Source organism: Lathamus discolor, chromosome 3 (genome assembly GCF_037157495.1).
Source record: "Lathamus discolor isolate bLatDis1 chromosome 3, bLatDis1.hap1, whole genome shotgun sequence".
Lineage (NCBI taxonomy): Eukaryota > Metazoa > Chordata > Aves > Psittaciformes > Psittacidae > Lathamus > Lathamus discolor.
The window spans coordinates 76,101,470-76,116,940 of record NC_088886.1 but is presented as its reverse complement, the minus strand read 5'-3'; the positions used below and the strand labels follow the sequence as shown (position 1 = coordinate 76,116,940).

General features: G+C 35.8%; 1 protein-coding gene across 8 annotated transcripts in view; it reads right to left on the bottom strand.

Moving 5' to 3' along the window:
- The window catches only part of GULP1 (GULP PTB domain containing engulfment adaptor 1), a 151,353-nt gene that overhangs the window by 67,690 nt on the left and 68,192 nt on the right, over positions 1-15,471 (bottom strand). For 5 of the 8 annotated variants that reach the window (XM_065669881.1, XM_065669875.1, XM_065669874.1 and 2 more), the window contains 2 exons: positions 13,483-13,579; positions 1,115-1,176 (listed from right to left, as the gene is read on the bottom strand). In XM_065669881.1, the coding sequence (XP_065525953.1) occupies positions 1,115-1,176; positions 13,483-13,510 (90 nt within the window). In that variant the 5' untranslated portion in view covers positions 13,511-13,579. Of the gene's footprint in view, positions 1-1,114; positions 1,177-2,403; positions 2,717-6,986; positions 7,031-10,152; positions 10,252-13,482; positions 13,580-15,471 lie in introns of those variants that run through there. The other 3 variants (XM_065669879.1, XM_065669880.1, XM_065669878.1) reach the window with 3 other exon arrangements.

Here is a 15,471-nt window from a genome sequence, read left to right as displayed (position 1 = left end):
TACTGGGAAGAAAATTAACCCTATCTCAGCTAAAACCAGGACAGATAGGAATTCCCCATCCCTTTTTTTTTACTCCAGGAGTAGTTGATGCTGCTGTTTCTACAGTTATCACCAGCCTATCACCATTCTCTTTATTCTTTTTTTTTTTCTTCTGCATAGCTGTACTGACACATATTCACAAGATACAAAGACAATGAGGCACGAAAGGTGAGGGAGGTTTCTTTTTTCTCTAGAACACCACAAACCAAAGGACATTTTTCAGTGAATGAATAATTCATAGCTTCAGCTTCCTCTTAGAACAGAATGTTGCAAACACAACAGCAGGGGATACCAGTATAGGAAACTGAGTCCCAGCCTTTGAAAGAGACTTTTATTTTTATATTAAGAAATTCAAATCATATGAGAACTTTATCCAGAACAGAGCATAGTGGAATCTTATTGAATTATCCTCCTAGCTTAGGCAAATAATACCCAATTACTCAATTTACGCTGAGTTATTCTGATTCCTGTATACTTCCTCCTCCTGTTAGCAAACCATTTTCTAACTTGTTCTTTTTGGAAGATGTATTTCCTATGAACAGATGTCATTACATTAATCGAAATAATGTGAAATTACATTTTAACTGGAATAAGAAATCATAAGTCTTCTCTTTTTACTGTGCAAAAATTCCATTATTATTCTACCATATTTCCGGAGTATTTAACATTTCAATACATCCAGCAGATAGGATCATTGCTCATTGCCTTTGCTGTTGTTCAAAAGAAGCTTGTCCTATTAATTTTAATTTTTCTACTACTGTAAGCATGCAACCTGATGTTAAATTCCTTTGCACTCAAAATTTCCATCCATTTAGCAATCCATTAAAAGAAAACAGAGCATCAAGCAGAAAAGGAACACTGGTCTGCTTTCTAGAAAAAACATCAAATAACTCAGATAAAGAATCAGTTGGTCACTATTTAAGAAACAGGAATTTATAACTTCAAACCAGACATCTACTAAGATTTTCTTTGTTATTTCATTTGGCTAATATGTCTCTGCAGTTCTGAAATGAAAAGCAAGATAGAACACACTGTGTTTAATGTAGGAGTACAAAACAACTTTGTATTTTCTTACCTTTGCATTATAGGGAATATAATGCTTTGATAAGGCTTCAGGAGTGTGCATCCATGTTTTGTCTACAGAAAAGCAAAATAAAAGAGGCACTGAATAGGTTATTCACTTAATTATTACAGCATCTATATAGAAAACGTCAAGAACTCTCATTTTACCCAGAAGTACCTGTCTGAAGTAGTTATTGGGGCTTGAGGGAAATGCAGCATATCTCACAACTTCCAAAACATTACATGAAAGAACTTGGTTACTTCTCTTAAGGACATTTTAACCAACAAGATTTACCATAAGAATTCCAACTCCTCTCCCCCCAGATATATTTATTGGTCTAAGGTTGTTTGCTGTTTCTGCCTCAGAGCAGTATTTGCTGCATCCTGATGTTGTTTAAAGCACTGACTACATATCATGCTTCTAATGACTGGATTTTGATGAATTATGTACTTTTTTGATGGATTATCAAGACATTAACAGGACAAAGGAATTATTTTGGGAAAAATATCAGAGCAATAACTGATAGGAAAAAGCCCTAATCCTTCAACAGGAGAATAGAAACAAGTCACAGTGTGGTAACTGATTCAGAAGTTTAGATCTTCTTTAGCATTTGCTTATATATCCTAAATGAATGTGCATATTTTCCTTTAATTGTCACATCACAAGACTGCACTATTGTATTATTTTTCCCATTGCATGTTTCATATGGTGACATGATTCTATGATTATTTTTGAAATACATCTTCCCACCTTGTTTTTAATGGTCATTTACAATTTACATAATTTAAGGTGCAATCCCAAATGTTAGAAAATACTCATTTTTATTAGAAGTTCACAAACCTTGTTTAGAAAGTTTTCTCATTTGAAAGAATTTAAGAAAAAGAGATGTTCCAAACTACTAAATTGTATTGCCAACCTCTTGAAAGATTCTGTAACACTTAGTAGTATTTTATACTCCACACATTCAATATTTAGTCTTTTCTACTACGAGTATTTTCTACTACTCCTGTTTTAATTCGCATGAATTAAAGTTACAAATCTGTAACTTTATTCAAATAAGAAAGAATAATAGCTTAAAGCAAAATTCTATCCTTGAATATTCACAGACAATTCCCCTTGCCTTTAATGGGAGTTACAGTTACAGCAATTACTAACTTTTTTTGTTACACATAAAAACAATAAAATCCTGTTCGCTTGAAACTGCTGAAGAGCAAAAAGTGTGACATTTATTGACAATAAACCAATAACTAAACATTTTTGAATATACAGAAGCAGAAAACACTGCTAAACAAGATACTTGCCATAGTCACCACAGTACCAGGTTCAAAACTGCAAAGCTGGAGGATTTCTTTTTTCTTTAAGCAGATTTCATTCTAGATTACCGTATTGTTCAGCTCCGTTACTGAAAAGTGATATTATCACTTCTTAATTAAGAAAGCATGATTTGTCCATTCAGCAGCACCCAGGAGTACAATTATGCACTGAAGTGGCTCTTCCTTTCAATTGTTGCTCATGACTGAATACCGGAACCAAGATCTACACTCGTTTCCCAGAATATTTTAAGACCTGAAACTTGGTCTCTATTTTCAGTACAATATCAAAAGCTGATGTTATCTACAAATAAAAAATAACAATCAATATGAATTAGGAATGTTAGAATAAAGCCTGACAACCTAAAAGATAATCCTAAGCATTGTTTTTTAGGTCAGTGCACTGCTGAAGGCCAGACAAGCAGACTGGTGACTGAGCTTAATGGCAAGAGGCACAGAGGAAGCTGGCACATACGGCAGGATTACTGTCTGCCCCATCATGCTTACTGCAGCAGAGCAAAGACCTGCACAGTGCAAATTGCAACTCTGAACTGCATTCACATCACTAATGTCAATGTTTTATTTACCCATTTCCTACACGCTAACTGTTCACTAGCTTCAGCAAGTATACTGTCATATTTATAAATTCATAAAGGAAAATCTAGTAAAAATAAAACATTGAACCTCTTAAAAAAAAAAAAAAATCAACATCAAAACCATTCCTCCACTCATTTCATGTCTAGTACTAGGACAAACAAATGACAGGGCTGTAGCTTCTACAGCAATTTTACAGGCAGACAACTGATTACACAAGTACCAGTAAAACTAACTGCTCTTTGCAAGTGTTTTCTCCTTCCTTCTTCCCATTCCCAAACAGGGCAAGTTCAAACCTGAAAAAAAGGTGATTTTATTTTGGAGTCAAGTTTGAAATGCTGGTCTTAATTAAGCAGCTGGTAATCTTCCCAATATAATTACTGAGGAGCTGGAAATGTTTCAAATATTATTATTAGGTACAAAGCTTCACTTCAAATGTTTTTGTGAAATCATCCACTTGCCTACCAACCTCAATATGCAATGTTACAGGGATTGCAGCAAACACTTTATGCTGCTAGGAAAGTGTTTAAGTGTTGGTACCCCCATTTAGGGGGAAGATTTAGAAATATAGATGGGTTCTCTCAGCTCAAAAGGAAATCAATAACTTAGCAGAGTACCAAAAAGATGCCTGGATTCTACAAGTCTTGTGCCATTGATTAAAACAGTGATTTGGCATGCTACACTTCCAACATCCAGATGTAGATCTGCACACATTGTGACATAGATCCTGAAGTTTTCCATTGACATTGGAAGTCCATTTCCTGGAGGCAGGTAATAATTGCAGAATGGTGGCACTTATGGAAGAACTCTTAACACAAACCAAAATCTACAGTAGACAAATTCACACTGATATCACAGATATGCAAAAAATCACTCAAGTTACTATGGGGAAGTTTGTTACTTGCATTTCCTTCTAAATTCTAAGTTCTGATTTTGGATTTATGTCACTTTCAGTAGTTGTTTGAAATACTGCTTAGAGTTAGTTTGATTTCACAGCAGTTGAGCAATACCAAATTCCAGACATTTTGCATTCAATAAACTAGAAAAATATGAAAAACAGGAATTCAGTTAAAAGTGTTTAAAAGTATTTTAAAAAGTATTCACATAAGTACCCAATGTAGATGTGGCTTGTGGTTTGCATGATCCCTCACTTTTTAAATCCATTTTAAATGGGTTTTCACAGCTTAGTACTTAATTATTCATTCTGAAGCAACAAACAAAATATGAAATCCTACAATGAAAATCACAGTTGATATTATTATTTTATTAGTTATAGAGCAGCAAGAGTTCTAGACACTTCATAAATAAATAAAACACTAAGTCCTGAAGGACTAAAAGCCAAGATAAAACCAAAACTGACAACTGCATGCATCTAACATAACAGTAATAGAAAGTGAAAAGAGACTCATGCTATCACACCAGGTGAAAACTACAGTTATTTTAGATCTTGCCTGAAAGTCTTCATCTAGGTTGCCTTCACATTTACATTAAAGTTTAAGTGCCTGGTTATTTTTGTAGATTCAGGAGTTTGAGCCATCCAGAATCCATTAAAACCTAAGTAGATTTTAGCTTGAATAAGATATGAGAGATTCTAAGAGGTAATAGCCTAAGTATGAGTCGGTTTTGCCAAACATACTGGCACTGCACAGAGAAAAGATGGGTAAAAGGATCGCTGCTCAGGATTCAAGAGCACAGGTTAAGCCACAGCCCTGCTTAAAGACAGTAATCCTGTAACCTCTCCTCAACACCTCTTCACATGCATAGCATACTAACTGTGCAGCACAGTGGGCTTTTAGAGAGCCCCTGTAGCAGCAGCACAGCATCTCAGCCAGTTTTTAAGACAATTTGGCTTGGGTGAGAGCTTCTCAGGTGTAGCTCCCTGCCCACATACAGTAGCCTGCTAAGAGCAGTGAAAAAAATGTAAAATTAGCACTGCAAAGACCCAGGGTTTGACAGACAGAATTGCAAGGGAGGAGGAGGCAAGGGGCTGGGCACTTTTATGGTCAGAGGATTAACTGTGCTAAGTATTGAGACTTCACTCCTCTCTAGACTCCCTTGAACCATCCCTTCCATTCTAAAAGAAAGATTCTTTTAAAATATGCATGTCACTACAACTGCTAGGTCATCACACACTCTGGGAGCACCTGTGTGAGTCATTTCAGAGGCCTCTGCTGTGCTGGGAGAGCCAGGGAAGAGGACCGTGCTGACAAATCGCATGCTGAAGTCAACAGACTCGGGAACTTTATAAAGTACCCAGAAAAACTGTGATGCACTTGGTGGAGGATGACACCAGGTTAGATAAAAGCACAGCTGACCACTTATCTCACAAAAGGGAAAGCAGTAATAGTGACAAGAAATTGTTCTCTCTTTGAGATTAATTTTCCCACACATTACTGCCCACAGCTATAGAACAGATTTAGTAAAGAGGCACTGATGTACTATTTTCTATAAATGGCAAAACAACTCTCAACAGTGCAAGTTTAGTTAACTGCCTCCCTAAATTCCACTCACATTATTTTTATTTTAGTGCCACAATGAAACTTCTGAAACTGAAATGAAATGAAACAATGAAACTGAAAAGTCATTTCTTGAAGGTAAAAAATTAACACTTTTATTCTTTACCGAATCAAAGTACCTCTGACATCAATGGATGTCTTTTCTTCCTGCTATTGAAAGAAAGATCTTATGTGACAATCAGCCTAGTAACAGTCTCCTGAAGGGGAGAGTACCCCATGAGATCAGTGCTACCTGTAGGTACTGATGCCTCAGGAACAAATGGCTTATTAGCTTCAGTGTGTGTACATATATATCTACATCTTTCATTTTTTCTAGATTATCTACTTTTGCATAAATCACCAAAACCGTCACAATGGGGAATCTGTCAAATAATTTCCTTTATCCTGCACTACAACAGAAACAGGCAGGTACTCCCAAACCTCACTTACGCTAAGTCAGACAATAAGGGAGAATCTGTCTTCTTGACTGCTGTAGGCAATGAGTGAATTGATACACCAAGTCATGAGACTTAATGTTTGTTACCAAAGTTTTCAGCTGAATATAACACCTAAACATTATTAACAAACATAAAACTACCCATATTCTTCCATAATACAGCTATAGTATTTGTTCTAATCACCTTCTAGAGGAATGACTGAGTACAATCTTTGTGTCTGAATAGCAGTAGTTCATTAAAGTTATTGCTAGGTTACTATGATTAGCAAGTGAAATTATGAATCAGATTCTGCCCTAAGCATGTATAGGCAAATACCCATCAATATACATAATGAAAAAATAATTATCTTGGGGGTATTTTTGTTGGGTTTTTTTACCCCTAAGCATAAAATGTTCTTTGGAGGCATATTTATTCTCTGCAGGCATATTCATTCTTTGCCAAGACAACAAAGCTGTATCTCCCTAGAACAGACTGAGCTTTACAGAATGCTTTGCCTTTCTATATCCTTCTCTCACAATATTTAGGACCTCATGAATGGTTTTAAACAGCTGATTACAAAAATAGCAAAATGACATCACAGAATACAGGGTTGGCATGGTCATCAAGTTAAGAAAAATAAAAGTGTTTGCAGTTCCTTTAATAGCAACACTCACTGCATTACCTATGCATTTATACTATATATTTTTAAGATATGGATGCTAGTACATAAGTTCTGACAAGAAAGAAAGATAGGATCAAAATAATGTATTATTGCAACTAACCAGTAATTAGTGAACCTTTGCTTTTGTACTTTTTGATGTTAAGAACTTTGGCTTCCTAAATCAAAGGGGAAAAGAAGAAAATAAAAAATCTGAGCTATTTAAACTGTACCTCTTCTTGTCACAAGAAGAACTACACTGTGTCTTTGATAAAAGGTTCTAGTTGTTGAAGTTGAAAAAGAGATTACTGGTATAGCAATAATTTAAGTGACCACTTTTACAAATGCTTTCAACTGAGAAGTGTGTACAGATAAAACCTCCAACCCTACCTTTCACATTTGGAGTCAGAGTTCAGTCAGCTGTTCCCATATAACTATAAATAAGTTTGGAAAAATATCAATTAGGCTTGTAAAAAAATTGTTAAAAAGGCAAGTTTTAGAATATTTTCAAACTCTTAAAGTAAGAACATTACATGTGTCACTTCAGTAGGGCAAAACAAAGGAAAAGGAATGGAAATTGGAATCTTGGTGCAGTTAAAATAGAATTTTATTTTTCTAATTCAGGAAGATTAAAATAAAATAATAGAAAAATTTAATTGGATTTTTTTTTTTTTTTTTAATGCCAAGAAACTGGGAAGAGAAGAAACGAGTAGCAGCAACAACTCAGAACAACTACAATATGTATATCTGTAGCTTCCTCTTGCTATGGTACATCCTTTTAAGTACCTAAAGGATTTGTTTTCTCAAAATATTATTTTCCCAAGTCATATATCTTGGATGTTCTTTGCAATTTTCCAGCAGCTTTATAAGACAAAGCGCTTTAAAACAAAGCGGTCATTGTGATTCCAGTCAAGGTATGGTTGGTACACATCCAAATTTATTTCACACAGAATAACACATCTTGTCATTAGTTAGACGTTCATCCAGTTAACTTGCAGAGTACCTATGTAATTTAAGCATTTAGTTTGTGAAGTTACTTGCAATAGTACACTTGGACAAGCACTCTACATCGTACACTCATGACAACTTACTTTAAAAATTTATTAGCTCAAAAGACATGCTTGCCAAGTTGCCATGCAAATAATTTGAGATTCTGTAAATTAGGCTGTATAAATTTTAATAGGGTAGAAACTAGAAAGCTTAAGGCTCCTTCAATGCTGTTCCCATTCTAAAGTTAGTTTTCAGTGCTTTATGGTTAAGCAGTGCATATATGTTCTTGAAAGGAGCTCCTTAGGTTTTGCAGAAGCAATAAATACTTATTGTGGTAAATATGACTGTTAACTTGCCTAGGATATTCTTTAAAGCAGGCGACAGATAAGATTATTTCTGCAATATCCTTCCAAAAATAATGCAGATAAAACAGCCAACAGGATATTACTCTCCCATTCTTATGTTAACAGAAAGGAAAGAAAAATTAGGCTTTATTATTTGGTATTAGGCTAAGTTATCTGTGCAGACTCAATAAGAATCTTGCAGAGGAAGTTTCCAAAACATACTTCTCATTTGTAACCATGCATCTTCTAAATACATGCTGTAATCATCTCTTTCCTAAAGAATAAGATCTGTTCCTTCTGCTTTCAGAATACAAATACATACACAGCTGCATACAAGTACATGCAAAGAGACAAATGCACAGTCAAAACAAGGCACTTGGTCACTGAATATTGGCTTTCCACATGAACTCCTCTTCTGAAGCCCAAGGAGCACTATTTGGAACACATAAAACCTCTTTGTATCATAAAAATATTAATCTAATTGATTTTTTTGTGTGAAGTGAGACCAACTCAATACAATATTTAGTATACAAAAAAGTACCCTTCTTTTCTCCCAACATTTACTCTTGAAAAATCATATTTAAAGAAATCCTACAAACAATCAAGCAGCAGCATTTTGGGGATGGGGGAGGATGAGGATATTTAGAGCTACTTTTGCTTTTTTTCCTGGAAGGTGATAAGCTATTTTATGAAAAGTTAGTGTGTCATTACAAGAATATCTAAAGAATGCAATGACGAAGATTGTGACTACTTATATGCCTTTAAGGTGTACGAGTACCTACTCCTCCTTCATGTTTTTTTATCATTACTGTTAATGTGGAAGTCCAGCACACAAAAGCCTGTTTATTTAAATCACTAATGTGAAATATTCTCTCTGACAGAATGAAAGTATTTGCTTTAGGACTAAACTTACCCCCTTCACCCTTCTGTTGTCTAATTCAAAAAAAGAAATATAAACTAAAACATTTGCAATTGCTGGAATGCAGCATAACTTGACAATGAAAATTGTATTATAGAATCATAGAATCATAGAACAGTTAGGGTTGGAAAGGACCTCAGGATAATCTAGTTCCAACCCTCCTGCCATGGACAGGGACACCTCACACTAAACCATCCCACCCAAGGCTTCATCCAACCTGGCCTTGAACACTGCCAGGGATGGAGCACTCACAACCTGCCTGGGTAACCAATTCCAGTGTCTCACCACCCTAATTGGAAAGAATTTCCTCCTTATATCCAATCTAAACTTCCCCTGTTTAAGTTTTAACCCATTACCCCTTGTCCTGTCACTACAGTCCCTGACGAAGAGTCCCTCCCCAGCATCCCTATAGGCCCCCTTCAGGTACTGGAAGGCTGCTATTAGGTCCCCACGCAGCCTTCTCTTCTCCAGGCTGAACAGCCCCAACTTCCTCAGCCTATCTTCATACAGGAGGTGCTCCAGTCCCCTGATCATCCTCGTGGCCCTCCTCTGGACTTGTTCCAGCAGTTCCATGTCCTTTTTATGTTGAGGACACCAGAACTGCACACAATACTCCAGGTGAGGTCTCACAAGAGCAGAGTAGAGGGGCAGGATCACCTCCTTCGACCTGCTGGTCACGCTCCTTTTGATGCAGCCCAGGATACGGTTGGCTTTCTGGGCTGCGAGTGCACACTGCCAGCTCATGTTCATTTTCTCATCGACCAGCACCCCCAAGTCCTTCTCTGCAGGGCCGCTCTGAATCTCTTCTATAGCCAGTCCATACACATAAAAGAGCATCCTATAACCTTTGATGGAAATTTTTTATCAGGCCCTGCCCATTAAATGCATCTTCCGTAAATAAGACTCATGAAAAGCCATTGCACAGAAATGTTATTGCTGAAATTTAATGATTTATGACAGGCTATTAGTTCAATATATTCCATTTAGCATCATGAACACTGTCTACATCTCATGAGCTGATTATGTGGCACCAATTACCAACCTTACAAACTGAAATCATACGGAATAAAAGCATTAAAAAAAAATCAGATTCCTGGATACAAGTGCAGCTTTGGCATTGAACTTAATGCCATGCATAAACTAAGACTGACATTTATTTTGGGGTGAATGAGGACAATTAGCGTGTAATAAAGAATTAACTAAATTCAACTGTGATTTATACCCTCCATAACCTCACTGAAGTTCACTGGATTTCACACATTGTAATTCAGTATTAAATTTAGCCCAAAGCAGATCTACGTACCTACATTTTTATCTCTATTTTGAGACACTTCAGTAGCTTCATTCTTTTAATTCCAGCAGGTTTGGATTACAGTCATTCCATATTTAGAAATGTCTCTTCCTAGGAGGAACAGTAGGTTTACCCATTTCTGATGAGGAAAAGCCAATAAATACTAGGAATAAACACTAGTTAATTTTTTTTTTACTTCTATGCACCAGTTCTTATACTAATGGTTTTGAATGCAAAGCCACAGAATCAGTAAAATATGCCAAACTCATCTGGGAGAGGCACCTCCCTTCCCTAAAATAAAATAACCAAACCAAACAAAAAATCCCATGATTAATACTTTCTGTTTTGTGTATACACATTACACATACACACAGTCGCATACAAATTAAGGACAAATACCTAAATCAGTTTAGATGTCAATACACTAATAACGAGAAAAAATTACATTAAAATACAGCATTAACAAAGATCTTTTAAAGAAGAATTACATTAATAACCCTAAATTGCTTAAAAGGGAGACTGAATTTATCAAGATGCTAACAAATTTCAAGATGAACAGACTCTGATCTGCACTAAGATTTTTTGCACTACAACATTTCAAAGAACATGCTACCACACCTGACTTTAAAGGTAAAATTAAGAGGACCCTTCATGACCCAACATGGTTCACATAAAAAAGCAAGCTCCTTACACTGTGATAGATACATTAATGTTTTCACAAGCTTTGTCATAATAACTGATCAGCAAGAACATACATAACAACACTGCTGTTCTTCAATTTGTCTTTGTGGGAGATCCTTAAAAAAAAATCTGTAAAAGCTGTATCAATAGAGTATACTGCATTCATTGATAAATGAAACAAATGGGTTTGTATAGTCATATTTCTGTGACAGAGATTTTTCTTCTTAACACATATAACTGGTAGTCCAACCAACCTGCACTGAAGTCAAGACAAAGGCTATTTTACTTCAAATAGGTACTAAGCTTTTTCGTATCTAAACATGCAACTCTAGCAAATGCTAAATAGATTTATTAGTTCACAAAGTTTGTTTCCTTGTTTTATTAGCTTATGGCTAACTGATGAGAATAGATACCACAACTCTTAACTGCTAAAAGATTCCATTTATTATTACTTATATAAGCGCTTCCTGAAACAAACTGATTTTGCTTGAACTTCATTTTCCTGTATTTTTCATAGTCATTATTAGGATAAAGACGAACAGCCTGAATTTATTCAAGATTGAAGTGTATTAACTAAAATTACTATCAAACAAATAAAAATAATGACATCTGTAATACAAACACTAACTATCCAGGTTAGAAGTCCTGGTTTGTGCTTAATCTCAGGCAGTCACCAGCCAGCCAATGACTACTAGCTGTTTTTAAGGTCAGAGCACTCAGTACATCTTCTCAGTTGAAGTGGCTGTTTCATGCCCAAATCATGGCCCCCCAAAATGAATTTACATTGAGTACTTGCTCTAGATATGACTCCTGTAGCACAAATTTCTGCTGCAAAATGAATTATTGGTAATATTCAAAATGGTGTCTGTGCTCTAATTTAGGACAAACCTGCTGTTCCCATAACACAGACTCTCAATGCACATAAAGAATCATGTCACATCATACCTGTGAGGAACTTTTTTCTTTAAAGAATCAGGGTTAATTTAAAAAAGTTCCCACTTCCTTTCTCTCCTAGCAACTCACATTTCCTTTGCAACTTGGTCATAAAAGCACAGGTTGCTATCCAGCCTCCAATAGTTTAAGAAAAAACAATAAAAAACCAAGAAAGCTTGAGTTTAGTGCTTCTCTTCTTGCTTTGTCTACCACTGTGTGCCAATGATGAAATAATTTCCTGAACGCTTAGAAGGAAAGTTTTGTTGCTTGAATCAGGTGACGGTGAAAGAACAGAGCTCTTCAAGTACAGCACAGTCCAAGTCATTCCAGTCACCAGCCAACCTGGTTCAGGAATAGCACTATTTTCTCTATATGCACTGTATTAAAAGTCTAGTATAGACTGACTGTGACCATGGAAAATGACCATCCAGAAATCTGCATAATTCACACAACCTTTGGCTTTTATGAAAGTACTTGTATGTGTTTTAATTCCCCTCACAATCCCGTATCTTTAAGACTGCTGTTTACGTAGCTCCAAGGCAACAGACCAATGCAAATTTGTAATTACCACAAACCCCACCAGCACAGTCACCAGGAGACTAATTTAGATTTAGAGAGAGCTGCTAGTGAAGTCACAGCACACAGTTAACTCCTCAAAACATTCACGCTCTTGTGCACAGAAGAAACCCATAAACCACCCACCAAACACAAGCACGAAAACTGTGGTATCCCTGAGTTCTGGGAGTAAAACCAGGAAATACAATAAAATAAGTTCATCAAATGAATGTGTTTGAACCTGTTCTTAAATACAGTTATTAGAGATGAACACTGATACTGCCAAGTTTTTCCCAACTTCAGTTGGCATGAAAAGTATGTAATTTTCACTCATCCTTGACAAGTGCTTAACTGAAATTTGCATTTTTCCTAGGATACGAGAATGGAAATAACATAAGTAAATTTCATGAGTAAATACCATGAGTAAAATTAATGGATGACAGTATTTAACTCTCCTGGTTACTCAAGATTTTTAAGATCCGCAATAATTGCATTTCATCACACCTGTCAGCTTTTTTGTAACACCTTTTTCTGGTAGGGCTAAATGCGCCACCTAAAAAAACACGGCTGATATTTAATCATAAACAGACCATGAAAAGAGAATAAAGCAAGCCAGAAGAGCAACATACATAATTAAACATTTAGTGGTTTGATATTCTTTTGCAAAGCATACAATTTGAAGATTGCTACAAATTCAGAACAGCTTCTTAAAGCTAAGAATTATTCTGCTGCATGAGATACTTCAAGTATATTAAACACAGTTTTCTAAAATAGCTTCCCAAGAATAAGAACCCATTCATATATATATATAATAAACACAGAAGTCACTAACTCTTCGAAACTTCTAAAATCCTACAGCACATGCTCTGGAGTGTGCAGGGTTAAAAAAGAAAAGAAGTGTGTGTTTTCCAGATATATATATACACACATACACAAGCAGATGCCTCAATCAAGAAAATATTATGAAATTCAACCTAAGCCTTACAATCCACAAAGCTCTGCAAGTATCAGTCAAGAATGCTTTGCTCTGTACATCTCAGAGAAGGCTGCCTGTTTTTACCTAGTTAATTAGGTGTGATTATTCATAACTACTTCCTTATATGATTCTTTATATTCTAAAGAATTTAAACAGGATGGTTACATCACCCATGCAATATAAGCTAAATTACTTACCTTTCTTCCTGCTAAAAGCACGATTCATGTTGAAAAATCTATCCAGTCAAAGATGTTCTTGGCTTTGTTGATTTTTCACACACACACACACTTTAACCTGCAGAACAATACACAGAAGAAAACAGAAAAGTTCATTACTGTATTTGAAATAAGCTCATTATCTTCATATTAGAGACAATGCAAATAAGCTTCAGAATTCTGAAATAATTCAGGGAAATAAAAGCGAGATGTGCTTTGCTGACAAAGAAACTGCAGAACTGAGAAGATTTATGTTCAAATGTCCAGTGGTACTTCATACAGAAAGAAATCTGTGAAGCTCTTCTCACCAAGATTTCAGAGACACAGAGCATATGGTATTATATGTGAAGAGAAATACTACCCACAAAGAGACTGGGAAGAAAGCTTTGAAATGAATGCTGACTACAAGACTTCTTAAAAACATTCAGTTCACATTTGCACTACCCTATTTTGTGTCATTTAGGCTGTCAGATTATTTCAAGCTATGCTGTCATCTTCATGTGGGCTTGACATTGAAAAAAAATAAAATCACGATATAAAGACTTCTCTCAGGGATTCAATAAAAAAAAAAAAAAGCCTCTCGATGCAACTACCTCCTTGCTCTAACTATAACAGATCACACAGTAACTGCTGTATTTTCTTCACTTAAAACCACCAATAAACTCAAATTTTTATCTTAATTTCTGATCCACAAGATTTTATTCCTTACCAACATTTCTCAGCAAAATAAATTAGATACAACACATCCAATGCTGTTCAAACCCATCCCGTTTGTTAGTATATTTTCCTTTGTCAGTCACATGTGAGAATACCCCCACCACTCCCTTCCATTCTGTTCAGACCTTCGAGGCAAAAGCTGTACCAGTGCCCCTTCTCTGCTCTCAAAGCAGTCCACTCAAAGAAAAAAAAAAAAGCAAAGAAAATAAAAGCACTTGGTATCAGATTATGTTTGAAATCAGTTACACTATCTTTGCTTTGAATAAACGCAAACTTAAGACAGTATTTCAAATGTCAGTATCAAGATGACTAACTTGTTTAAGATACTTTATACAGCTCATGAACACTTTCTGTGGTGCTTGCCCCCCTCTTTAAATAGAGTTCAATACCAATTAAACCAAATATATACCAATTTCCATGTGAACACTTGATATTTTACAGATTAGAACACAAGGGCAACTGCAACTAAAAAACAACTTCATTTTATTTTCAAATAATCACTGATGTGGTAGGACTACTTCTCAATATAATCCTGTGAGAATGAAGGAATAATCCCTGTTTACCTGAACTGTAGCACCCTAGATGTGCAGACAACCAACATTTGCTCTTTAAAGTACATTTACCAGATCATTTGGTTTTTACAGATTGTGCTAAGTAGTTCAGAAAGGAGGATGCAATGACATAAGCAAAGGTAGTAGGATATACTTTCCATCTTGCTATTTTGATACAAAGTCAAGAAACAATGCATTAGGCACACTACACAGTGGATCTTAACAGGAAAACTGAAGAAGCTTTGCATACACCTGTAACCATTCCTGCTGTCTGCCTACATTGTATCATCAGTGCTACACAGAAAGATGTGGACAGACATCAGTGAAACCCAAACACACTGTTAAAGGCTACGAAATCCTAGGAATTATTTCAGAAGCCTCCCTGGAATGGGCAATAGCACTACTGGAGTAACTCCAGTTAATGGTTCACCCGTGAGGGCGTTTCATCAAAAGCTGCCAACGCACAAGTGAGTAGTTCTCACAGGGAAGGCACACAGTAGGACTTTCAACAGTTGAAATGATAATAATTAATTCAGTTTAAATGAAGAAACAAACAGCAAAGAACATCAGAATTTTGACTTTTCAAGCAACTGGTAAGTGTGTTTAGCTTAGAGGTTTACCTTCACAAGCAACACAGGCAGCCTATTACATACACTACAGATATATAAGCAATGGAAGAACTTTGTTCAGGATGTTCACCTTC